The sequence below is a fragment of the Hermetia illucens genome, chromosome 1 (assembly GCF_905115235.1).
Source record: "Hermetia illucens chromosome 1, iHerIll2.2.curated.20191125, whole genome shotgun sequence".
Lineage (NCBI taxonomy): Eukaryota > Metazoa > Arthropoda > Insecta > Diptera > Stratiomyidae > Hermetia > Hermetia illucens.
In genome coordinates, this window is record NC_051849.1 from 214249913 (window position 1) to 214276732 (window position 26820).

The window sequence follows — 26820 nt, forward strand, 5'->3', positions numbered from 1 at the left end:
AGGAATGGAACCGATTTTTGGTGTAGACAAGAACCGGTGATATGGCTTCGGTTTAAGCTGGTTTTGAGTAAGGCTTAGTGGAGTCGTTGTGCTGAATAGAAGGTCCGAAATCTCGTCCTGGCTGAACTCAGTTATTGGATTTGGTTTCAATAACTGTAAAGTGCTGAAAATTATTGAAGATCTCGCTCTGATTTCACAATTACTCCATTTTTAATCTTCCTAAGAAATCAACAGAAGTTATTTAATCAAATCCGAATCCTACCCACTGATAATAACTCTGCTTTCCAATCATACACCATCTGCACAATTTCCGTATGGCACTGCCCCCGTTCCAGCAATTCCAATAGTCCATACACTTTGAAAGTGTTCGACACGAATTCGCCCCCACTAAACGTCCCATTCGTGCCTAGCGAAGGAAATGTGTACGCGATCTGTCGTCGGCGCGTCGTTTTGTTTAGTTAATTGAAAGATTGTTGTTTTTGTGCTCAATTTCATGCCAGCCAAGTGTGTTTGGAAAGCTGAGCGGAAGTCCTGAATCACACAGCGTCACGCACGAAAACATTGTTGTCCGAGAACCGGTAGTGAGAGTGCCTTATTGTTGGAAGAAAGTTGGCTCGCTTGGATGAACCACTGACTGGCGTTTTGACGGGACCGCGGAAAGAACACAGAATTCTGTGGAAATTTCTAAGGCGCCAGTGCACTGACCAGTGTGCGGTGTGGACTTTGACAAACAATTTGACGGTGAGTACACGGGAAAAGGAATTAGCTTGGGAGCTGGGGAGGATGCCCAAGTGCGGGTGGAGTGCGAGTGATTGGTGCGTGGAGTGCGGGTTGAGTGTTTTGTTCGGGTCACGTCTCAGTCTAGTTGCCTCGGATTGCAGCTTGTGTACTTGGCCGGTCCCTTGCTCTGCCCTTGAAGCAGTGCCCCAGGCAGTGGCCGGATCTCGGTCAAACATTGTCAACTGAGTCACTCATGGCACGTTGGCTGAGTCAGCAGCTTTCGCAAATTGTCCTTCAGACGCATGCAATCATGTGGAAGGAATGGTGAATTTCGTGAGGATATGCCTCGTGTAAGGTTTCCTCGTCTGTTGATATTTGCGTGTCTTTCCAATCACTCCCATCTACGGATTTGCGGATGAGTCCAGGTATACGGGGTGGAGACATTCTGGAAGATTTTTTGTGAACTTTAAGTCAATGCAAGCAATTTTCCGGACTTCGCAACAAAATTGATGAACATGCGTTTCTTATATGCAGCGATATCTATTTTTCACCTGACCTTAGGATTATAAGCGCAAATTGTCAATTCTGCAGTCAGAAAAGCTTTTTGTGCAACGTGCGCTAAGCAAACCCCCGGTACCGGGATGATCAAAGTTCCTGGACTGAGGTGACTACTTTGGAAAGTGTTCCTCATAGAGTGTCTGCGGGGGGCAGCTCTGTTGCAATTTCCAAGTTAACCTTTTTTCTGGGTGGAGGAGGAAATCTTAAAAAGATTCTGCGCCAGGTTGCAGAAGTGCTTGGGATTCTCAACTACTAAAACCACCGCGCTTCCTTCAAAGTATTATTTCGCGAGGAGGGCTCTGGTTTACACCAGCACAACTAAGTGACGCGTCCGTCTGCGCTGAGGGCATCGTTTAACCTCCATTAACCTCGCGAATATCAGACAATGTAACATAACATGCCTCGGGTCCTTGGGTGTTGCGGCGCATTCGAGGCAGTCGGGGGACAGTTTGGGACTGATCCAATCCGAAGCGATGCAAGTACTTTCTGTATCCACCGTGTCCCGTGCAGTTCGCAAGGGCATTGGATTTAGTTATTAGAAAACCAGATAAAAACGTAAAATTCCAAACCTCGAACTTGCCTGCCAACAGGCTTAAAGCCCGCTTAACAATCCTCTCACGCACAAGAGACGTTGGCATTTCCGCCACTTTCCTCGACAATCTTGCAAAGTTTGCTTCGATTGTCTCCTACCGCTGTAACAGGTGTAGCGGCACTACGTTCTCTTATGCAACCCAGATTCTGCATCAGCACACAGTGGCGTCAGCGGCGATCCAGCAAGCAGTTGGGAAGAGCAACTCCAATCTGCAGCCACTGCTTACTTCTGCTTTCGGCCATTGGATCATTCCCGCTACGACCTTCGGCTAGCATGCCTGCAAATGTTGCGCAAAATACGCATACCTAAGTCCCCCTGTACACGTAACCCACCTAATCCAACCACTTCGCACGGTTTTGATGCGGCTCCGATAGCTTTGACCTTCCCGGCGAACCCTCCAGCACAAACTTCGCCCGTCGAACGTGATTAGTTAGGAGAGGCTACTATTCACCCGTCGATAGGAGTACTTGGAAGCTCTTTAGCTCTTCCAGTATCAGCTAACCCATCTTCAGTGCACCATCTTTCGACCGGATTATAAATGCCCTTCACCGAAGCGCACCAGACACCAGCCGCCTTTGTTTTGAGCTCCTCTCCTACGCACTCGTTGGAGCCCTCTGACCAGGTCGCCCGCCTACCCTATCTGGAACTCGGTAGTCGCCACTGCTGTCAAGGATAAAAGGTTGAGTTGGGAAGGGTTTTACTTTTGCCCCTTTTCACACAGCCGCCCGGCTAACATAGTCAGAACCGGTCCGTTCGCCTCCTTCTTTATCTCCCAAGAAGAAGATGAACTTTCAATCATCCGGTCCAACAATAACAAATCATCGGGTCCTGACGGTAGCTCTAACTTCATCTTGCGAAGTGTGCGCCCGCTATCAGTGAACGTCTCGTCATCTTTTTCAACAATTGCCTGAATAGCGGCACTTCCCTGTATCCTAGAAGTTAGCTGTTCCTAATCATCATCATCAACGGCGCAACAACCGGTATCCGGTGTAGACCTGCCTTAATAAGGAACCCCAGACACTCCGGTTTTGCGCCGGGGTCCACCAATTCGATATCCTTAAAAGCTGTCTGGCGTCCTGACCTACGCCATCGCTCCATCTCAGGCAGGGTCTGCCTCGTCTTCTTTTTCTATCGTTGATATTGCCCTTATAAACTTTCCGAGCTGGATCATCTTCATCCATACGGATTAAGTGGCCCGCCCACCATAACCTATTGAGCCGGATTTTATCCACAACCGGACGGTCATGGTATCGCTCATAGATTTCGTCATTGTGTAGGCTACGGAATCGTCCATCCTCATGTAGGGGGCCAAAAATTCTTCGGAGGATTCTTCTCTCGAACGCAGCCAAGAGTTCGCAATTTTTCTTGCTAAGAACCCAAGTTTCCGAGGAATACATGAGGACTGGCAAGATCATGGTCTTGTACAGTAAGAGCTTTGACCCTATGATGAGACGTTTCGAGCGGAACAGTCTTTGTAAGCTGCAATAGGCTCTGTTGGCTGACAACAACCGTGCACGGATTTCCTCATCGTAACTGTTATCGGTTGTGATTTTCAACCCTAGATAGGAGAAATTATCAACGGTCTTAAAGTTGTATTTTCCTATCCTCATTCTTCCTGTTTGACCAGTGCGATTTGATGCTCTTGGCTGGTTCTTTTTCGGTGCTGACGTTGCCACCATATATTTTGTCTTGCCTTCATTGATGTGCAGCCCAAGATCTCGCGCCAATTGCCGCCTGCTCAATCTGGATGAAGGCAGTTTGTACGTCTCGGTTCGTTCTTCCCATGATGTCGATATCGTCAGCATAGGCCAGTAGTTGGGTGGACTTAAAGAGGATCGTACCTCTTACATTTACCTCGGCATCACGGATCACTTTCTCGAGGGCCAGGTTAAAGAGGACGCATGATAGGGCATCCTCTTGTCGTAGACCGTTGTTGATGTCGAATGAGAGTGATCCTGCTGCTTTTATCTGGTCTCGCACGTTGGTCAGGGCCAGTCTAGTCAGTCTTATCAATTTCGTCGGGATACCGAATTCTCTCATGGCCGTGTACAGTTTTACCCTGGCTATGCTATTGTAGGCGGCTTTAAAGTCGATGAATAGATGGTGCAACTGTTGTCCATATTTCAGCAGTTTTTCCATGGCTTGCCGCAGAGGCATTACTCGGTATGCGGCATTCTTCCGGTCCGTTGCTAGCTTACATTCATCGTCAAACCAGCCGTTCCGACTTTTTTTGCGGCTGGAGTTAAGTATCTTTGTGGCCGTATCAATGATAACGTTCTTCAGGTGGCTGTGAAGATCGTTTGTTGATGTTTCATCTCCAGAATCTCCGTTGACTGTGGTTATTGCGGCATCCATTTCCCTCTTATAGATGTTGCGGAGTGCTGTGTTGTGGATGGCTTCAGTATTCACTCTCACCTGATTGTCAGAGGGGATTGTAGGTGGTGTTGTAATTCGTGCTCGGAGCACCATGCCAACGAGATAGTTATCCGAGTCTATATCATACTTGGGACAGGCTTCGAGGGTCCGCTCAACTGCCTCGTAGAAGGTATCCTTCTCCGACTCTACAGTCTCCTCTGTAGGAGCATGAACGTTTATGAGGCTTATATTTTTAAACTTGCCTCGCAAATGCAGAGTGCATAGCCTTTCGCTTATATTTTCAAAGCCGATATCAGCAGGTTTCATTTTTTGGCTGACTAAGAAACCTACTCCGAGCACATGGTTTACTGGATGGCTACTATAATATATGGTGTAGCGGCTCTTCTCCAGGAAACCGGTCCCTGTACATCGCATCTCTTGTAACGCTGTTATATCAGCCCTCTGTTGGAACAGGGTATCGGCTAGCTGCTCAGTAGCATTCGGTCTGTACAGGGAGCGCACGTTCCATGAGATCCATGGGATGGTTTGAACGCAAATTTACTGAGTTAAGTCTACGAAGGATGTAGTATGAAGAATCTCCATCCAGTATCCATATCGCGGTGCATGATAGTACTGTCCTAATTTCAGCCTGGATTTATCCAAAACAACCACGTTTCACGTGCAGCCCAAGATCTCGCGCCAATTGCCGCCTGCTCAATCTGGATGAAGGCAGTTTGTACGTCTCGGTTCGTTCTTCCCATGATGTCGATATCGTCAGCATAGGCCAGTAGTTGGGTGGACTTAAAGAGGATCGTACCTCTTACATTTACCTCGGCATCACGGATCACTTTCTCGAGGGCCAGGTTAAAGAGGACGCATGATAGGGCATCCTCTTGTCGTAGACCGTTGTTGATGTCGAATGAGAGTGATCCTGCTGCTTTTATCTGGTCTCGCACGTTGGTCAGGGCCAGTCTAGTCAGTCTTATCAATTTCGTCGGGATACCGAATTCTCTCATGGCCGTGTACAGTTTTACCCTGGCTATGCTATTGTAGGCGGCTTTAAAGTCGATGAATAGATGGTGCAACTGTTGTCCATATTTCAGCAGTTTTTCCATGGCTTGCCGCAGAGGCATTACTCGGTATGCGGCATTCTTCCGGTCCGTTGCTAGCTTACATTCATCGTCAAACCAGCCGTTCCGACTTTTTTTGCGGCTGGAGTTAAGTATCTTTGTGGCCGTATCAATGATAACGTTCTTCAGGTGGCTGTGAAGATCGTTTGTTGATGTTTCATCTCCAGAATCTCCGTTGACTGTGGTTATTGCGGCATCCATTTCCCTCTTATAGATGTTGCGGAGTGCTGTGTTGTGGATGGCTTCAGTATTCACTCTCACCTGATTGTCAGAGGGGATTGTAGGTGGTGTTGTAATTCGTGCTCGGAGCACCATGCCAACGAGATAGTTATCCGAGTCTATATCATACTTGGGACAGGCTTCGAGGGTCCGCTCAACTGCCTCGTAGAAGGTATCCTTCTCCGACTCTACAGTCTCCTCTGTAGGAGCATGAACGTTTATGAGGCTTATATTTTTAAACTTGCCTCGCAAATGCAGAGTGCATAGCCTTTCGCTTATATTTTCAAAGCCGATATCAGCAGGTTTCATTTTTTGGCTGACTAAGAAACCTACTCCGAGCACATGGTTTACTGGATGGCTACTATAATATATGGTGTAGCGGCTCTTCTCCAGGAAACCGGTCCCTGTACATCGCATCTCTTGTAACGCTGTTATATCAGCCCTCTGTTGGAACAGGGTATCGGCTAGCTGCTCAGTAGCATTCGGTCTGTACAGGGAGCGCACGTTCCATGAGATCCATGGGATGGTTTGAACGCAAATTTACTGAGTTAAGTCTACGAAGGATGTAGTATGAAGAATCTCCATCCAGTATCCATATCGCGGTGCATGATAGTACTGTCCTAATTTCAGCCTGGATTTATCCAAAACAACCACGTTTCTAACCAAAATAGCCAAGCCCTATGAAGAGTATAGATATGAACCTGCTAATCTAGCTAGTTACGACACAGTGTAGGTTCGCTGTTTTACCCACGGTAGAAGGGTTATGTATCAATTCATATCCTGGAGGCAATCGAGTCGAGAACGTGGGAATTGTCATTCACAAAGGCATGCTTAGAGACCGAAACCGGACAAGTACCGAATCAGACATCGGTCAAACTTACGAGAGCTGTTGTGACTTGGACTTTCAATTGACTACGCTAGGAATTCTCATGCCGGTTTGACACGGTTTGACAAATATTCACAAACGCTTGGCTTTTTTGTGCAGACGAAACATCGTCATTTACATCTTCACAAGCTCCTTGAGGAAACTGACCCCAATCTCGCTCTCCTAAACGAAACCAGCCTTGGGGAAGCCCCTAACGTTTAACTACATTTCCTCGGTTACATAACTTTCCGCAATGATCCAGGCAGAGGCGCAGTTATCCTATTCAGGGCGGGACCAAGAGTAAATACCATCCCATCGGATACACTTGCCTGTTAGCGGTGGCCAGATTACCTGTGAGGGGCGGCAGCATCCTCCGAGTTCTAATCGGTTCTCTCTAATTCCCGGGCGGTACGGGCCGCCTCCCCACTCCCATTCTGTCCGAACTTTGGGAAATCGTGACCAGTTTCAACGCTTTCCTGGTCGGCGGTGAACTCAACGCCAGGCATGTAACTTGGTGCGAATCTGTTAATAACGAAAACGACAAAGTTTTCTTCGATTGGTTCCTGTCAGAGATAGACTTCTACAAGTACCTAGGAATTCTGCAAGGGATCTATGCTCGAGTTGGTGATCTGAAGGATGCTTTGCTGTCCGAATTCCTACAACATGTAAAGTTGGCACTGAGATCGCATCTCTCGGGGAATAATAAAATAAGCGCGTTGAATGTATTCATTAACCCTTCACTCGCTTATGCATTCGGAATATTGGCATGGACGAAGACCGACCTGTAAAACGTCCAGCGGTGGATACGGACAATTATGTCCAAATTCCGAATGCATCATCCAAAGTCTGCCGTGGAGCGGATGAATCTGCCTCGTGACATCGGAGGTAGGGGCGTGGTTGACGTGGCGGCATAACATCATCGCCAAGCCGACTCGCTGGGCGCTTATTTTTACACCAAAGTGCAGGCGATTCCCTTGCATGCGGCTGTCTGTAAGGCAGACAGTGGACCGACTCCAGTTAACTTGAAGGATCGATCTTTCAATCCTCTGAGTGGGGTGAAGTCAGGCCAAGAGCGGATCGATTAATGGAAGTTGAAAGCAATGCACGGTAAACACGTGAATTGTCATTGGCAGCAATTTGTCGATTTGCATTTGTCGAACAGATGGCTGTGCTGGGGAGCTTTTTGTTGAGACAGAGTGGTTCATGTGTGCCATTTAGGACGGCGTGGTCACCACCCGAGCTTATAAAAAGTTCATTATGAAAGAACAGGTGGAGAATGACCAGTGCAGAATGTGTGGTTCGGCGTTTACCGATATGAGCCGCAAGCAATACTTGATAGTTCTGCTTACAGTATGTATTGGGATCGGCATTTTCTGACTGATCACCATACTCTACATAACCAGCCTGACGTACTGTTAGTTGACAAAACGGGTCGCTCCGCGTATATAATTAATGTTGTTATCCCCCATAATAGCAACATCGAACGGAAATATGTGGAAAAGAAGGTGAACTATGAGCCATTGGCTCGGGAAATCAAAGAAATTTTTCGTCAGCGGGTGGTTGCAGTTCCCATAATATTGTACTAAATCCCTCACGCGTTCCCTTGATGTCCTGGGACTTTGGCACAGTCTGGTTCAAACCATGCAGAAGTACACCATTCTGCATACGTGCTCGATGTTACGGGGAGTTCTCGACAGATTCCCCCATTGACCTACCACCGGCCACCACCATCATCACCACCAGCGCCCGTTTATCTTTTAAGTAGGTAGGATTGTCCGGGCCTAAATGCTTGGCACTTATTGCTAGTATTAGATAAATTCCGGCATCTGGCGAGATTGTGACAGCTTGGAATATGAAATAAAATTAAAAGACAATGTTGCCTGATGTCGCTCGTTGCTCCAGTTGTCTCGAGGACTCCAGAAAATTTGTGCTAGCCATAGAGCTAGCAGATATTCGTCTGTGTGGTGAATTGGGGTTAATGTTTAGAGTTTTTCCTGAAGACTCCTTGTGTTGCTGCAGCCAAATTTAATGTTTGTTGTTATGATTACAAAGGATCCGTACAGATTTGATCTGTACCAGCGGCAATTGTCTGATAAGGGTGAAATGACGAGCGAGTTTGGTTAGCTGCAGTTACCATTTAACGGAAAATATGCTGCCCTCCGATCATTTTCTCAAGGATGCTAATCGACAGTATATCAGGATCAGTACATATACCGTGGGACGTGAAGTATTACTTTGCTAGGAGTGCTTTGATTTACACCAGTACGACTAAGTCCTCGCCTTTTCCACGCTTGATCCAGTTCTTGCAGATTTTCCTGTATCGCAGTTACTGTTGTGTTTATCGCACTCCAATTTCCTTCCGACCTCAGCATCTTCTCCACGAAATCATGGGATCCGATAACTGCACTGAGGGTATCGTTTAACCTCCATCTTTCAATCTGCTCCGGGTCCTTGGGTGCAGCTGCGCATTCGAGACAGTCTGGAGACAGTTTGGAACTCATTCAATCATCACTTCGATTGGGCCATATGCCGAACTTATCCTTCCCTAGTTCTCTGTGTTATCCAGTGCGTAATGTTTCGCAACAACTACCACCGCTAGATCGTCTGCAAAATTAATCAATGTTGCCTCCTTTGGCACGCGATAGCTGAGACTCCGTTATACATTATGTTCCACAGAAAAGACCCAGTACCGATCCTTGTCACAACATTCAGTCAGTTCGAGAGGTAATTCTCGATTATCCGAGCAAATTAACCACGGAGATCCAGTTTAGGTAGAGTGCCTTTAGTTCAACCTCAGTTGGCCGCATTAAAGGCATTCTTGACGTCTAGCTTCACCACCGTGCAGCACTTACCAGTACCCGATGCCTCCCGAGCCAAGTTCACGATCGTTGCTGTTGCATCGAATGTGAACCGTACTCTGCGAAATCCATACTGTCGCTCCGATAGACCACCAACTAGCTCGACGAAAGGAAGCAGCTGTTGTATACCACCTTCATTAACATATTCCCCATACTGTCTAAAAGACAGATAGGGTGATATAAAAAGGGTCCACCAGGTGGTTTTTGGCGATTCGGTGGCACAACCTCTGCCTTTTCACCTGGGTGGGAAATACTCTACCATGCACGATTCAAATGTGCTTATAAGCCATGCGAGCTTGATTTTAGCTGTCAACTTCAGGGTTTTGTACGGAATTCGATCCAATCCCGGGGCCTTATTATCTCCAAATCGTCCACCAATTCCTTTTAATTCCTCCGCGGCCAGCCCGTGGATATGACGACGTCCTGCTGAACCGTTGGCTGAGGTCCACTGCAATTTTTTTGAACAAGACTTGCGGACACGTCACTGGGATTGGTTTTTGCTCACGAATCTTGTTCGTTTCAATCTTGTACGCAACACCTCACGGGTTCGTATTTGTTTCAAGGCATAACTGCTTGTAGCAATTCTGCTTACTTTCCAGTATAGCCTTCTTAAGGCTACTTCGAAGATCGCGGTACTCTTTCTCCGACTGCCGATGTTTTGGCTTCTCTCTCCGTTGGCAAATCCTCCGCGTATGCTCGATGCTCACAACAGCGCAATTTCTGGGTTCCACTAGTAGTTGCGTCTCTTACTGTGGTGGAACTTCCGTCGCGGCATTGTATAGTCGCATGCTTCATTTATCCGCTGACATAGCTGGTTCACTTATTCCAGCGCCATTCCCTTCGGGTCTTGAACTCCTCCTAAAACCGGCAGGGAATATTTTTCATCGAAAGCTTCAGTGGACCACCCAGCTATCCTGGTTTTTCCACTTCTGTTGCGGATTCTGAGATGGCAATGTCAACACTGCATTGAGTGTGGGGACTACCAAAATAGAGAATTTTATAGACTTTTTACCGCGTTCGCGTTCAATGTCGCAGCTTTGGCACCAGACCATCGGGTTTCTTGCAGAGGGTAGATATCAATGCGCTTTTTCCGAAGGGCTCTTGCGAGTTCCTCTGTCTTTTCGGTTAGGGTGCCAACATTAACATGCAGACACGTATTTGTTCTGTTCGGACTAACTTCTTTAAGTCCTGAGGCCGTCCATGCGTCAAGAACCCTTGCCTATTTCTCAACAGGACCGGGGCCCGTCCTGCCGCGTCGACTGAGGTGGACCCCCTAGCATTTTTCCGAGGCTCGTGACTTAATCGGATCATCTTGTTTCTAACGACATTGTATACATTTACTGAGGATAGTACAGAGTACGTTGCCTCAAACCCTCCTCCTTTATCTGGGCTTGGGACCAGCATACTATGTTGATAGTATGGTGGAGTTAGCTAATCCCGATAAGGGAATCTTCACATAGATTTTCTACTATTCCAATACGACTACTCAGCTTTTCATCTGACAATAAATTTCTTCTGTAACAATGAAACTAAGCTCATCGAAGTAGTTTTTCAACAATTTGAGATTCTCATTTCTTTCTGTCTTTGGATTCCCTATCAAATGACAGAGATATAGTCCCCACAATTGTAGCAACACCAAACGTGATATCAAAAAGGCCAATCTATTACAAGGATATAGCCATATACAAACACTAGCTATATTATGACGATTTCATGAGTTTCACGAGTTTTTTCTGCTTTCTTGAAAACACTAATTGATGAATAGTCATCCAGCATATTAGGAAATTGAGCTCGTTAGATGAACTTGCATCATTGTGGAGTGTTCTTAATTGAGTAGCTCTGTACAAACGAATGATGCGTAGATTGCCTTAGTTTGGGGCTGAATTGAATGTTGTCAACAAGTACAAGTGAATGATACACAATTGTGCGCTATATTGTCATTTTTGCAAATCATTCCAATCGTACGTGATGCAGAGAGAATGTTGAAGCATTGAAGCTTGTACAAGTGTTTTACATAATCGAATAAATTGGTTAATGTGAAGTAAAATCATGAATTTCTATTTTCAGACATATAAACAAATGGCGCTAAGTGAATGTGAAATGCCACAGACAAAATGACGGGTGATTCAACGAATCCTTCGACTCAAACGGCTACATCGAAACTTTCAAAGCAAACGAAATTGTCGTCACATTTACCTTGCCTTAAGGCGACAACAAAAACAAATGCTGAAGATAAACGAAGTATCAATGAGATGACGACATCGACAAACACAAAGTCGGCAACGTCCAAGTTGCCTTCTACCAAAAAATCATGTAAATCATCAGACACAGCAAAGATAGATCCTCGTTATGGGGGACCCTCACCTTTCCGACAGCTACTGCCGATTGCTTTGTGCGTGCTGTCTTTTGCAACAGTAATTAGTATTCTTATTGTTTACATGGACACTACAGGTAAGCGCACTCTATAACGCTCTTTCTTTGTGTTGTTTTTGAACGGTTGTCATAAATAATAGCGGCGTTTATGATGTATCTCTATCGAAAGACAGTTGCATAATGACTAATTGAATGTGTTACTTGTAAGAATGATAATTGATTCCATCATTTCAGAGATTCGTCACCAACAATTCAAGTTAAACATGTCTCGAGACTATGAATTAGTTGGCGTGGCTCAGGATGACCCGACGCTTGTAGCGTTTATCCGTGACTTCCACATGAAAAAATATCCAATGAACTTTTTAAAGAATGCTCCAATAGAACATTTGAATTTCACGGAGCATCATGAGCTAACACCAGAAATGGCGCACTACATAGCGAATTTAGTTGGAGACAAAACCAATGGTGTATTCATACAATCCCTGACAGGGGCAACGAGCGAAAGTATGACTGCACCATGGCTAGCGGAGACTTTGAATTGGGGCGGCCTTATAATCGAGCCGGAACCAAGACGGTATTTCACATATCGTAAACAGAATGTTCATCGGCCTAAAGTACAAGTGGTGCATGCATGCGTATCAACAAGTGGTTACCCCAAGGAGGTAAAGAATGGAAATTAATTTCAACTGTTTTGGCAGAGCCCGTTTCAATACAAACAAATGCTTGCAGGTAACGCTTCATAATGACGAAGATGCTGAAGTTCGAATTAATAGTTTACTCGATGAAGAAAGTTCCTGGTTTAATTCACGGGTGAAATGTTTTCCATTGTATTCACTGATGTTGGCCGTGAATCGAACAAATTTTGATTTGTTGAGCCTAGGATGCGGTGGTCATGAATTGCAGGTAAATATTTAGATATTTAAAAAAAAAATTAAAATTATGGAGATAATACGATTTATTTCCTGAATATTGTGTTACTAGCTATGTTATGGCTTTTCATTAATAATTGGGTTGCGCCTCAATCTGGTTTAGAACAGTTGAAGAAAGAGCGCATAGGGAGAACCGACACCTCAGCGCCCGTGTCGACCAGAAAGCAACGTCTGCTTAGGGGGTCGAAGATTGTAAGGCGAAGTGGTACTGCGCTTCGGGTAGCCGTCGCAGATGTACCCAGCGAACCCAGAGCGTTGGTCGTCGCGAATCTCTTTCCCTCCCCCTTTGAAGACCTTTAACCACCTCGAAACTTGTAAGTAGGACAGAAGAGATTCTCCGTATCCCTCACGAATGATTCTGTTAGCTTCTTAAAGAAAGTTGATAGTAACACATCGTTCAATAAGTCCCGGGACTAACTATGAAAACAACATTTTATCGGCAAAATTCTTTATTATTCATCAACATAATCTCCTTCAAGTGTAATATAATCATTCCAACGCTTCTCTAACTTTTCAATGCTATGTTTGTAGAACGATTTGTCTTTTGACTCAAAATGAGCCTCAGTAGCTGCGATCACCTCCTCATTTGAGCCAAATCTTTTTCCCTGGAGCATCTTTTTGAGATCCGCAAAGAGCCAGTAGTCGCTGGGGGCCAGATCCGGCGAGTATGGGGATGAGGAAGCAGTTGAAAGCCTAATTCGTTGAATTTGGTCATCGTTTTGATTGACTTGTGGCACGGTGCGTTGTCTTGATGAAAGATGACTTTCTTCTTCTTCATGTGTGGGCGTTTTTTGGCTATTTCGGCCTTCAAACGATCCAATAAGACCATGGAGTAGTCGCTATTGATGGTTTTTCCTTTTTCGAGGTAGTCGATGAAAATTATACCATTCGCATCCCAGAATACGAACGCCATCACTTTGCCGGCCGACTGTTGTGTTTTTGGACGCTTCGGGCGGCTTTCACCGGTCGTACGCCATTCAGCTGACTGCCGACTTGACTCCGGAGTGAAATGGTGAATCCATGTTTCGTTCACTGTCACATATCGACGCAAAAAATCCTGTTTATTGCGAGTAAACAGTGCCAAACAGCTCTCCGAATCATTGATACGCTGTTGCTTTTGTTCCATTGTGAGCAAACGCGGCACCCATTTGGAAAAAATCTTTTTCATAGCCAATTTTTAGTGCAAAATAGTAAATGCACTACCAGTTGATATGTTCACCATCTTAGCTATCTCGCGCACTTTCATTTTGTGGTCAGCCATCACGATTTTCAATATTTGCTTGGTGTTTTCGGGAGTTACTGCTCATTTGGCCGACCCGAACGTTCCGCATCATTTGTATCAGCACGACCACATTTCAAGTCAGCATACCACCGACAAGTGGTTGTTTTCGACGGAGTAGAGTCCGGATAACGTTTTTCAACCCATTGCTGAGCTTGAACAGTGTTTTTTCCCCATTAGAAAACAATGTTTTATCAACACACGAAACTCGTTTTGGTACATTTTTTTCACGATTGCAAAGGTAGCGACACTTTAACCACTATAGCTTTCTTGGTTATGTTTCGAATTACATCAAATTTTGACACATCTTATTTGAAGGTTGGTACTTCTGAACCTTGGTATATAAATGGCATTATTAGCGCCATCTCTACGCTAGTCCCGGGACTTATTGAACGATGTGTTATATCGCATTTTTTTCGTGACACGACTGACGTCCAGCCGCTTTCACAGATTAGAACAGCTAGCGATTTAGAATTGTTCACTATTTCGAGTGATCGTTATTTCGAGCGTCTACTGTATAACGTATTCTGGGCCAAAATCATTAATAATTCCAAAAATGCTTATTTTTTTTAAGAAACTTTCCGGGGTGAATGCTAGTGAATTGATAAGATTATTGGAATGATAACTTTCAAAAGTTTCCACTTTGTTCCAATGCAATGCGAGATTAAGTATATATTTTTCGTTCGTTCGTTTTGACTGTTCAGCGACCGGTGATCGAATGAAAAATGATTTGACTAACCGGCCAGACATGTTTGTTTAGGCTGTGAGCAAGAATTTTATAGGCATCTTTACCACTAAACCCATTTTTGATAAATGCTCACGCACAAAATTATCTTAAATTTGCATCTCAACGCCTTCCACGACCAGAGTTGAACTAATGATGTTGCGCTTTCCGGTTAGTGGATGGTGCTGGTGGTTTAATTGATGGGCGGGGCATTGCGGGCTCTTCCGGCGTAATTGACAGGTCGAACTGTACGTGGATGGCGGGCTTAAGCGAACGTATTGCGCTGCTACAGTTAGATGAGCCAGGATGATGCAGAAAGCTTTCGGAGATTATGCTATGTCAGAAAGGAGTGTTTACAAGTGGAATAACTAGTTCAAAGAAGGTTATGAAAGTATCGAAAAAGGTTTCGGACGACCATCAACCAACAAGTCAAGAAAATTGAAGAACTTGTGCTTGTCAATCGTCGAATTATTGATGCTGTCAGTATTTCGTAAGGATTTGTAAATATCATTTTGTGAGATTTTTTGGGTCTGAAACGTATAAGGCCTCAGCTAGTGCCAAAACAATTCAATTTGGTAGAAAAAGAGCACGCTTGCTTCGTGATTTTATCGACAAAATTTAATGCATACCATCCCACAATGAGTACCTGAGTCAAATCAGGGTAATAATCTCGGGCGAGCGCAATGCTGACCACATTGCCTCCTAGTGTACCGTTACGGTCTTGAATGAAGTGCTCTAACACACTTCAAGGCCCTGATCCAACATGGATTGTTGTGCCAACGATTATTATTATTATTATTATCCCACAACCACCATATTTGTCTGATTCAGCATCATTTTTCTTCCGGATATTCCCGCAAATCAAAAGACCACTGCAGGGAAATCGTTTAGACACAATAGAAGAGATACAACGTTAAAATATTAACTTGAAATGTTGACTGCTTAACTTAATGAATGATGAAATCACACGACTGAACTGTGATAAATAAAAAGCGAGGATTCAGAGGCTGCTTACGGGACCCAGAGATATCCCAACTTGGTGCTCGCTTCCAAAAAGAAATATTCGTGCACGGAATCGTCTGCACTCGCCACAAAGTAGCTGTCATAAGCCTCCTCTAGCCAATTCGTAAGTCCCAGGCTATGTTGATTGCGTATAATGAATGTAGAGAAGTCAAAAGAAAACAAATTTTTCTTTACTTAAAAATTGCGTCTGCACGCGCCGGCGCTCCAATCGCGAAGAGCGGAAGCCTACGCGCCGGTCTCATGCCATACGACAATACTGTTCTGGTTCATACCTCCAATGTGCCGTCACACGATGATCCAACTTTGGAAAGCAATCAACAAAAGAATCGCCCAGCTTATTGCTAATACAAGCAAAGAAATGATAAGAAATTTTTATATTAAGAGATTGTAACCGTGTAATATCAGTTTCGAGATTTCAGAACGATACCATAGTTAAATTTATAAAACTGGAATTTTTTAATGCATAAAAATGGATCTACTTTTGAAACTGTCGTGTCGACTGCATAGTCATAACGTCTTTACTTCAAAGTTTCAATAATTAAAACATTCACATTGCTTAACATTTTGGACAGTCGAGCTGAAAAATATATAATACGATCGTAATTTAATCAAACGGTTCGACGGTCTACAATATCTATAGTTTTCATCGTGTTGGGTATGTAAATACAATTTCAGCAAATTGGCTGAAATTTGAAAATTTGAAAACCGGAAAGTGTTTCTATTGAAAATAATGTCCATAGCAGACTACACATCTTCTTTTTCTTCAGCCTTTGTCCCGTTCACAAGCGGGGTCGGCTCGTCGTGATCGGCTTCGCCATTTGGCTCTATCGAATGCCTGATCTGGGTGCAATCTCGAGGCTTTCAAATCCCCATCCAGCGTTGCTTAGGTCTGCCTTTTGTTCGTTTACCATCGACTTCGATATGTTCAGACTAATCTTGGCAAGTGAATTCTCGTTTGCACGAATTGCGTGACCATACCATCGAAGACGCCTCTCTCGCAACTTTTCCACGATCGGTGCAACCCCATAACGATCGCGGATATCCTCATTTCGGATGTGATCTAAATGTGTGACGCCACTAGTCCAACGTAGCATCTTCGTCTCCATTACCGCAAGACGCCGTTCATTGTCTTTTATGGTCGGCCAACACTCAGAACCATAGAGAGCGACTGGACGGACAACATTGCGATAAATTTTAGATTTGAGACGTTCGTTGATACGTCGATCACAAAGGACACCAGTTGTGGAACGCCACTTCATCCAGGTTGCGTTAATGCGTGAAGCAATTTCATAACGCAGCTCTCGATTGGCTGATAGCGTTGACTCGAGGTATTTATATCGCTCAGTTCTGGGCAGATCACTGCCGCTGACAGTGATTGTGCCTGTTTCATGGGGATCGGTCGTCAAAAATTCAGTTTTGTTTAAATTCAATCTGAGACCTTGTTACATGAGGCGATCGTTCCATTTTTGAACAAGTTGCTCAGATCATTTTTGCTATCGTGTTAACTATTAATTAACATGGCGTCATGATAGCTGTTAACGAGGGCATTTAAATACGCCTTAAAGGACTACTGTTTCTAGTACATCGGAAATGATCGCCATGGTTCTTTACACAAAACTTCAGACGCTTGGGCCACTCATCGATTATTGCACGAACTGTTTTCAGCGGTATTTCACGCACGGCTTTCACTATATTGGTTTCAAAGTTACCAAATTGCAGTGCCGACGACGACAGGCGACTTCTTCAAGCTTATTCCACAGAGAATAATCCAATGGATCCAATTTGGGCTTTCAGAAGCGCAGTCAGTCGACGCTATGAAATCTAGCACGTTTATCGATAACCAATTTCAAACTTTCATGGCCTTGTGGGCTGGCACAGAATCCTGCTGAAAGCACCAATCATTACCCCCGAACAAGCTTTCATTCACAGGCTCAACTACGATCTCTAACATTTGTTCATAAACCGCTGAGTTGGTCCCGATATCGGTTTCAAAAAAATGAATGTTCGTCACGCCGTGGTAGGAAACTCCCCACCACACCATCGTTGAAGTACTGTTGCTCGAACCTTAGCCTCATGACATGACCTTCCATACACCCGATCATTTTGGCGATTAAATTTTTCGTCGATAGAAAAGATTTTTTCATCCTTAAAAAAGATGATGCTCATTTTTTGCGAATTGTTTTATCAGTTTTTTGCATCGCTGAACACGGATTTCCTTTAATTTAGGCGTAAGTAAATGGCCTTCACAGCATCTGTAGGTACCTTAGTGGAACTCATCACGTAAAATACGACTCATGGTACGCATGGAGACGTTCAGTTCACTTGCTAAACGGTTTTGTTTGCGAAGCGAATTCCGATAAACATTTGCACGAGCAGCCTGCACAACATTAGACTGTCGTACACATCTCGGACGCCCCTCTTTCGGCTGATCTTCGTTGTCATCTGTTTCTCTGTACCGTAGTAACTTCTGGTATACGAATCGTTCACTTATGGATAGCGGTTCAAGCGTTTTACGAATCTCTTTGGCCATCTGTTCACACTCGAATTAGGCAACAATATCCACACGTTTCTCGTACTTGCCGAACTTCATCGTTACTTGAAATAATAAAAACTTGCTGACTTCGGGAAACACTTGTTCCCTTCATCAGTGCCAACAAGTGGTTTCCGAAATATTGGTATTTGCAAGACCAATAAATTAACACTAGCGAAGAGAAAACGTAAGTTTTTATTATTTCAAGTAATTTAATCGCTAGAAAAACCGCGTAATTACACTCAGACTCATCGTTACGCTGCTCACGAACAAATATCTGATGCTCCAATTTGCTTAATTCGTCTGAAAAATAAGTTTTCTTGAGGTCTGCAAAATAACACCTTCGTGTCGGCGATGGCCTTCCCATTCGACTCAAATTTCTGCCGGAGAGTGCTTTTAAAGGTTTGAAAACAAAAAGAAATCGCACGGGGCTAAATCTGGAAAACACGGTGGATGGGGTAGCGTAGGTGCGTTGTCATGGTGGAATAGCACTTTTTTCTTCGCCACATGGGGTTTTTGTTTGCAATTTGGCGTCGAATTGGCCCAATAATTCGGCTTAGCAGAAATCTGTGACTCTTTAGATGTTCTACAGGTTGTCGATTTGGATTACACGTTGTGAATCCCAGAAAACGGTCGATAGGGCAATCTTTGCCTTCTTCGGAGCACATTCGCCGGATGAAGTCCACTGTTTCCACGACGCCTTGGTCTCTGGTGTACCAGGGGACCCAGGGGGTCATGAAACGACGCAGAAACTGATTCGGATTGCGCTTAAACAGCGTCAAAGTGGTTTCACGGTTGCGCTTGTTGTCCGGAGTGAACAAATGCGACATCCATCGCGCCGGAAGATTTCTCATGCACAAAATTTCATGCAGGATATGATTCAACTGTCTTTGGAGATGCCTATTGTCTCAGCTATCTCGCGCCCTTTCAATCGGCGGTCTGTCAATACGTGATTTTTGTCACGTTATCCTCCGTGGTAGCCGTTTGCGGGACACCTGGGCGTGGCTCATCAAAAACCGAGGAGCGACCACGTTGCAACTTGTTAAATCAATTTTTTTACGGTCGACATCGCAGGAAAAGAGTCACCGTACACAGAATCCAATCGCTTTTTGATTTCGCTAGGCGATTTCGTTTCCAAAACCATGAACCGAATAACCGACCGATATTGCTCTTTTTCAATTTTTCTAAAATCCGCGGAAACACCCGCTTTTATACGCGGTCAAAATAAAACTACGAGTCCGAGTCCGTCGGAATTTTGACAGTGGACACGATATCCATAAAAGGGTCTGTCTCGTCATCTTTTTCTACTAGATATTGCCCTTACAGACTTTCCGGGCGGGATCATCCTTATCCATACGGATTAAGTGACCCGCCCACCGTAACCTAGTGAGCCGGATTTTATTCACAACCTAACGATCATCGATTTCGTGGTTATGTAGGCTATCATCATGTAGGGGGCCAAAAATTCTTGCTAAGAACTCAAGTCTCCGAGGAATACGTACCGACTGGCAAGACAATAGTCTTGTACAGTAAGAGCTTTGACCCTATGGTGAGACGTTTTGAGCGGAACAGTTTGTGTTGGCTGAAATAGGCTCTGTTGGCTTCCAACAATCGTGCGCGGATTTCATCATCGTAGCTGTTATCGGTTGTGATTTTGGACCCTAGATAGGAGAAATTATCAACGGTCTCCAAGTTTAGTCTACTATCTTTATACTTCCCCTTTGACCACTGCGATTTGAGGTTGTTAGTTGCTTGGTTTTGGCGCTGACGTTGTCACTATGTACTTCGTCTTGCCTTCATTAATGTGCTTCTTTGGTATGGGCCAATGATGCTCTTGGCGTATGGGGCTATCCGGCCTAGCAAGACAGTGGAGAATAGCTTATAGATGGTACTCAGCGACATTATATCTCTATAATTGCTGCACTGCGTGTTATCCCCCTTTTTATGTATGAGACAGATAATGCTTCGTTGCCAGTCACACTTTGAGCATTAGTTGGTGAACCACTTGGCGTAGTTGATCGCCTCCATATTTAACCAATTCGGCTGTAATTCCATCAGCTCCTGGCGACTTATGGTTTTTAAGCCGGTCGATTGCACGGACTTTCTTCTATGCTTGGTGGTGGCAGCATTTGTCCGTCGTCTTTAGTTATCGTCAGTACCCAACCGATCGTTCCAATATGCCCATTCTGTCGGAAATCAGATTTCCCTCTTTGTCTCGGCAGGATGAACATCGAGGTGTGTAAGATTTCATCCTGCTGACTTGTTGGTAAAACATGCGCGCTTGGGGCAGTTGGTCCCTGTACTTTTCGAGTTCATGGCCATGCAGCGATCGGTATGAAGTGCTGGCCTTCAAACTCTCAAAATCGGTGTAAGTTAGCCCAAAGGCTGTAGTCCAGAGGATTTAAATCTTTGCTGCCTGAGCCATTCATCCGAGGTTATGAAGTCAGGAACATGCGCCGCTAACCACTGCTGAATTATCTTGACTTTGTGGGCGGGGGCCGAGTCCTGCTGGAAGCACCACGGCTTTCCAGCGAATAGAGATTCACTCAATGGCTCTACTACATCCTCTAACATCTTTTCGTACACGCTCGCAGTGGTTTTGACGCCGGTCTCGCAGAAATGAATAACAATTACTCCGTGATATGAGAGGCCCCACCATACCATGACAGAAGTCGGATGGTGACGACGTTGGACTCGCGGATCATTTTCTTTGGCTTCATAACTATTGTGAGTATATCCTCGATCATTTTATCGGTTGAATTTTTCCCCGATGGAAAATATAATTTAGCAATATTTTTTTTTTACCGGGAAATCGTTGCAGAAGGGCAGAAGGGTTTTCGCGTTAACATATCGCTGTCGCACTGCCGGTACGCACCGAGACTGAGATGTTCTCGTAAAATACGACTCACATTTCGAGTTGAAACTCCCATTTCCCCCGACATTCGTTTCTGCTTGCGAAGAGGATTGCGACGAACACGTTCATGCACCGCATGCACGACAGTCGGGTGACGCACAGAGCGCGGGCACCCCTCCCGCGGTCTGTCAACCACATCAGCAATTTCGCGGTATCGAGCTAATGTCCTAAAAACGAATCAATCGTTTACCGGTAGCTTTTTTAACAAGCTATGAATCTTTTTCGGCGTATTCCCACATTTGTGCAACGCAATAATCCCGATTCTTTTTTTGTAATTACCGAACTTCATCGTGTTGTCGTTCATGCCTTACTGACCTTCGGAACCTGAAAATTTGACGGAAGTGGGGTATGGTTAGGTACTTTCCGTGCGCAGTGTCACCAGTTTTGGCAGCCTAACATTTCTCGCTATACGCATCGACTGACAGAACTTGTGGCTATGTATACTATTTATTCTTGGTGCAAGTAAAAGGACAACGTAGATTTTGTCCGTTCAATATTCGCTTGCTATTATAATATTCGTAAAATCCTATTATGTACAAACAAAATTCATTAAAATGAAAATGGATTTTTGGTTTAGGGGGAAGCTACTAATTGTCCGGATAGCTCTAGTGGTTAGAGCGCTGGGCTATCGTAGCGGAAGGTCTCAGTTCAAGTCTCATTGGTAGCAGAAGGATTTATTATCGTGACTGGATGTCGGATACCGGTCGACTCAGTTGCAAATGAGTATCTGAGTCAAATCATCTCGGGCGAACGCAATGCACCAGCATGCATGGTCTCCTACAGTGTACGGTAGTGTACCGTTACGGTCTTGAATGAAGTGCTCTAACACACTTGAAGGCCCCGATCCAATATGGATTGTTGCGCCAACGATTATTATAATGATTACCAATTGTTAGGAATAATCGTTGACGCGATAATCCAATTGAATCAGGTCCTTAAAGCGTGCGGAATATCGCATAGTATTAAATGGTATCAAATGGACGCGACAAAGGACATGCTACATATGTTTTCTGTTGACTTCGATGCAGGGCCAATCTTAGTTCTCATCAGCACGAATTATATCGTCATATTATCGAAGGCCCTTCTCGCAGTATTTTCCCCGAAGGATGCATATCGATTGCTAGTGACCTCATTTCGGATGTGATCATAGCGTGTTACGCCACTGATCCAGCACAGTCTTCATCTCCATTATCACGAGGTGTCATTCATCGTCTTTGTTAGTCGAACAACACTCAAGATCATAGGGGGTAACATGGCGAACGACACTATGATATATTTTGGATTTGAGACATTCGTGTATGTCATCATCATCAACGGCGCAACAACCGGTATCCGGTCTAGGCCTGCCTTAATAAGGAACTCTAGACATCCCGGTTTTGCGCCGAGGTCCACCAATTCGATATCCCTAAAAGCTGTCTGGCGTCCTGGCCTACGCCATTGCTCCATCTTAGGCAGGGTCTGCCTCGTCTTCTTTTTCTACCATAGATATTGCCCTTATAGACTTTCTGGGCTGGATCATCCTCATCCATACGGATTAAGTGACCCGCCCACCGTAACCTATTGAGCCGGATTTTATCCACAACCGGACGGTCATGGTATCGCTCATAGATTTCGTCATTGTGTAGGCTACGGAATCGTCCGTCCTCATGTAGGGGGCCAAAAATTCTTCGGAGGATTCTTCTCTCGAACGCGGCCAAGAGTTCGCAATTTTTTTGCTAAGAACCCAAGTTTCCGAGGAATACATGAGGACTGGCAAGATCATAGTCTTGTACAGTAAGAGCTTTGACCCTATGGTGAGACGTTTTGAGCGGAACAGTCTTTGTAAGCTGAAATAGGCTCTGTTGGCTGACAACAACCGTGCGCGGATTTCATCATCGTAGCTGTTATCGGTTGTGATTTTCGACCCTAGATAGGAGAAATTGTCAACGGTCTCAAAGTTGTATTCTCCTATCCTTATTCTTCTTCGTGTTTGTGTTTGACCAGTGCGGTTTGATGTTGTTGGTTGATTCGTCTTCGGTGCTGACGTTGCCACCATATATTTTGTCTCGCCTTCATTGATGTGCAGCCCAAGATCTCGCGCCAATCGCCGCCTGCTCGATCTGGATGAAGGCAGTTTGTACGTCTCGGGTGGTTCTTCCCATGATGTCGATATGGTCAGCATAGGCTAGTAGTTGGGTGGACTTGAAGAGGATCGTACCTCTTGCATTCACCTCAGCATCACGGATCACTTTCTCGAGGGCCAGGTTAAAGAGGACGCATGATAGCGCATCCCCTTGTCGTAGACCGTTGTTGATGTCGAATGGTCTTGAGGGTGATCCTGCTGCTTTTATCTGGCCTCGCACATTGGTCAGGGTCAGCCTAGTCAGTCTTATTAATTTCGTCGGGATATCGAATTCTCTCATGGCCGTGCACAGTTTTACCCTGGCTATGCTATCAAAGGCGGCTTTAAAGTCGATGAACAGATGGTGCAACTCTTGTCCATATTCCAACAGTTTTTCCATCGCCTGCCGCAGAGAGAAAATCTGATCTGTTGCTGATTTGCCTGGAGTGAAGCCTCTTTGGTATGGGCCAATGATGTTCTGGGCGTATGGGGCTATCCGGCCTAGCAAGATAGTGGAGAATATCTTATAGATGGTACTCAGCAACGTGATACCTCTATAATTGCTGCACTGTGTGATATCTCCCTTTTTATGTATGAGACAGATAATGCCTCGTTGCCAATCGTCAGGCATTGATTCGCTGTCCCATACCTTGAGCACAAGTTGATGAACCTAACTGGTCGCCTCCATATTTAACCAATTCGGCTGTAATTCCATCGTCTCCTGGCGACTTATGATTTTTTAACCGATGAATTGCACGGACTGTTTCTCCTAAACTTGGTGTTGGCAGTATTTGTCCGTCGTCTTCAGTTGGCGGGACCTCCAACTCGCCGATGTTCTGGTTGTTCAGTAGCTCATCAAAGTACTCAACCCATCGCTTTAATATGCCCATTCTGCCGGAAATCAGATTTTCCTCTTTGTCTCGGCAGGATGAGCATCGAGGTGTATAAGGTTTCATCCTGCTGACTTGTTGGTAAAACTTGCGTGCCTGATGCGGTTGCTCCCTGTACTTTTCTAGTTCACAGACTTGTTGGTTCTCCCAGGCTTCCTTCTTTCGTCTGTGAAGTCGCTTCTCCGCTCGACGGAGTTCGTGATAAGTCTCTGCGCGTGCCCGCGTTCTTTGAGAATGCAACATTACTCGGTATGCGGCATTCTTCCGTTCCGTTGCTAGCTTACATTCATCGTCAAATCAGCCGTTCCGACTCCTTTTGCGGCTGGGGCCAAGTATGTTTGTGGCCGTATCCATGATAACGTTCTTCAGGTGATTGTGAAGATCATTTGTTGATGCTTCATCTCCAGGTCCTCTGTTGACTGCGGTTATTGTGGCATCAATTTCGCTCTTATAGGTGTCGCGGAGGGTTGTGTTGTGGATGGCTTCAGTGTTCACTCTCACCTGATTGTCAGAGGGGATTCTAGGTGGTATTGTTATTCGAGCTCGGAGCACCATGCCAACGAGATAGTGATCCGAGTCTATATTGGCCCCCCTATATGTTCTGATATTCATCAAGGCTGAGAGGTGGCGGCGTTCGATCAACACGTGGTCAATTTGGTTGAAAGTGGTCCCGTCTGTAGAGGCCCACGTATGTTTGTGGACCGCTTTCCTCGCAAACCAGGTACTTCCAACAACCATTTCGTGTAACCCTGCTAATTGAATAGTCCGCAGTCCGTTATCATTTGTTTTTTGTGTAAGCTATGGGAGCCAACGTATCGCCTGAATACGGGCTCCTTCCCTACTTGGCTGTTAAAATCGCCAAGTATGATTTTGATATCATATCTGGGACAGGCTTCGAGGGTTCGTTCTACTGCCTCGTAGAAGGTATCCTTCTCCGACTCTGCAGTCTCCTCTGTAGGGTCGTGAACATTTATGAGGCTTATATTTCTAAACTTGCCTCGCAAGCGCAGAGTGCATAGCCGTTCGCTTATGTTTTCAAAGCCGATAACAGCAGGTTTCATTTTTTGGCTGACTAAGGAACCTACTCCGAGCACATGGTTTACTGGATGACCGCTATAATATATGGTGCATCTCTTGCAACGCTGTTATATCAGCCCTATATTGGGGCAGGGTATCGGCTAGCTGCTGGTCAGCTTCATCTCTGTACAGGGAGCGCACGTTCCATGAGAAAATGCGCAAATCTTTATTCCGTGTTCGTTGCCGGGTCCGTCGTTTTAAAATCCGTCCTGTCCGAGGCTCCTGTTGTGGCTTCGTAACAAGTTGTTTTCCGTGTAGGGTTGTCAGCCCTACCCAACCATCAACCTGGAGGACCAGTTGGTACAATTTGTCCCGTTTTTAGGCGCGGGAGACTCGCCTTCATCCTTCTCCGTCTGCAGCTTTTCGTTAAGAAAGAGCTCCCAGCGGTCACCACGTGGAGGTGGAGATAGGGTTTGGTAGTAGAGCTGTTGGTGTTGGTTCAGCAGGCATTTCCCAGGTTTTATGCTCCATCGTGGGTACCAATCCGCGTTTCACCCTGGGACCTATATTACCCTTTGACCACACAGCTTGATGCCTTGCGATAATGCGGTCCTAGCAGTTAGGAGCAGTTTTCTTCTAAGTTGTTTGCACTGCTCAGTGTTGTAACCGGATGGATTAGTCTCGGTATACAACATCCAGTACCAGCTTAGATAGCCTTGGCTGCAAATGAAGTCTTATTCGTTGTCGCTGACCTTTGGCCTGAGGAATTGGGATCGATAGAGGAGCGCCGTCGCTGCAGATAATTCATCCCTTTTAACATTGTCGCAGGGCGTTCAGGGGTTATGGAGGCAGTTTGCTGCTCGAAGTTGGTTTTGCTCGAGGAGTTTTGCCCGAATGCGGTTTAGCCGGAGACATTGTTTTGTCAGAAGGTGGTTTGCCCGAAGGCTGTTTTCTGCTCGTAGACGCGTAGGTAAGACTTTAACTTTATCAGCTGGCGTCGCAATTAAATAAGTGGTGAATCTGAATCTAGACTAAGGTTCCCCATCGATGAACTCAGTGTTTCCCCCGTTACAGTATAGTAAATTGTGAGTAATATGATTTTAGAGAGAGTTGGAGTCATGTTATTTTCCTTTCTTACATTCGTAAATGCATTCTACAACAATTTGATAAAGAGGATCCCACTCAATGTTTTAAGTAATTTACCTTTATTCCAAAATTCGTTTTTTTAATTATGATTATCCATTAATATCGTGTTCTGACGCTTTAATTTCAGATCCTGCAAACATTACCATTCGACGCGGTCAACATTGAAGTGATATCTATACATCTAACTGAAAGTCAGGAAAATACTAAGACATATTTACAAAGCATTACTAAGTTATTGTTTGGTAAATTCTACAAATATCAAAGAAAATTTGGAACAAATTATATTTTCCGCAAAGTTCATAGAGAAAGTCTGAACTGAATTAATGAAAAAAAAAGACAATTTACAATTTAGGTAGTCGTTCTCTAGTTTCTTCTTTGAATTTCTGATTGAGATTTGCAGAATGCTCTTAGGATTATATAATAGACTTAATTGCCATTAAAACAGAACAGCGTATTTGCTGGATGATGCACCATTTTTATGTTAGCTTTTAGATTTACATTGTAGTTTTAACGGCATTGTGAGATAGACGGTAGTCGATGAGTTACGGCAAACTGATACACCTCAGGGTGAAAATGATAGTTCGGAAAAATCCCGGA

General features: G+C 44.8%; 1 protein-coding gene across 2 annotated transcripts; it reads left to right on the plus strand.

Moving 5' to 3' along the window:
* Positions 1 to 368: 368 nt before the first annotated feature.
* On the plus strand, positions 369 to 26820 carry LOC119649791 (protein Star). 2 transcript variants are annotated; one of them, XM_038052099.1, is made up of 5 exons: positions 369 to 741; positions 11365 to 11748; positions 11905 to 12332; positions 12400 to 12573; positions 26351 to 26820. In XM_038052099.1, exons 2-5 carry the CDS (start codon positions 11412 to 11414, stop codon positions 26540 to 26542), a joined length of 1131 nt encoding a protein of 376 aa, XP_037908027.1. In that variant the 5' UTR covers positions 369 to 741; positions 11365 to 11411; the 3' UTR covers positions 26543 to 26820. The 2 variants fall into 2 exon arrangements, with proteins under 2 accessions (XP_037908027.1, XP_037908034.1); XM_038052106.1 differs by lacking the exon at positions 369 to 741 and adding an exon at positions 11170 to 11302.

Coding starts and splice junctions, on each gene's coding strand:
- LOC119649791 (XM_038052099.1), top strand. CDS start 11,412: ATGACGGGTGATTCAACGAATCCTTCGACTCAAACGGCTACATCGAAA. Junction 11,749..11,904: donor TGTTTACATGGACACTACAG/GTAAGCGCACTC, acceptor CCATCATTTCAG/AGATTCGTCACCAACAATTC. Junction 12,574..26,350: donor GCGGTGGTCATGAATTGCAG/GTAAATATTTAG, acceptor CTTTAATTTCAG/ATCCTGCAAACATTACCATT.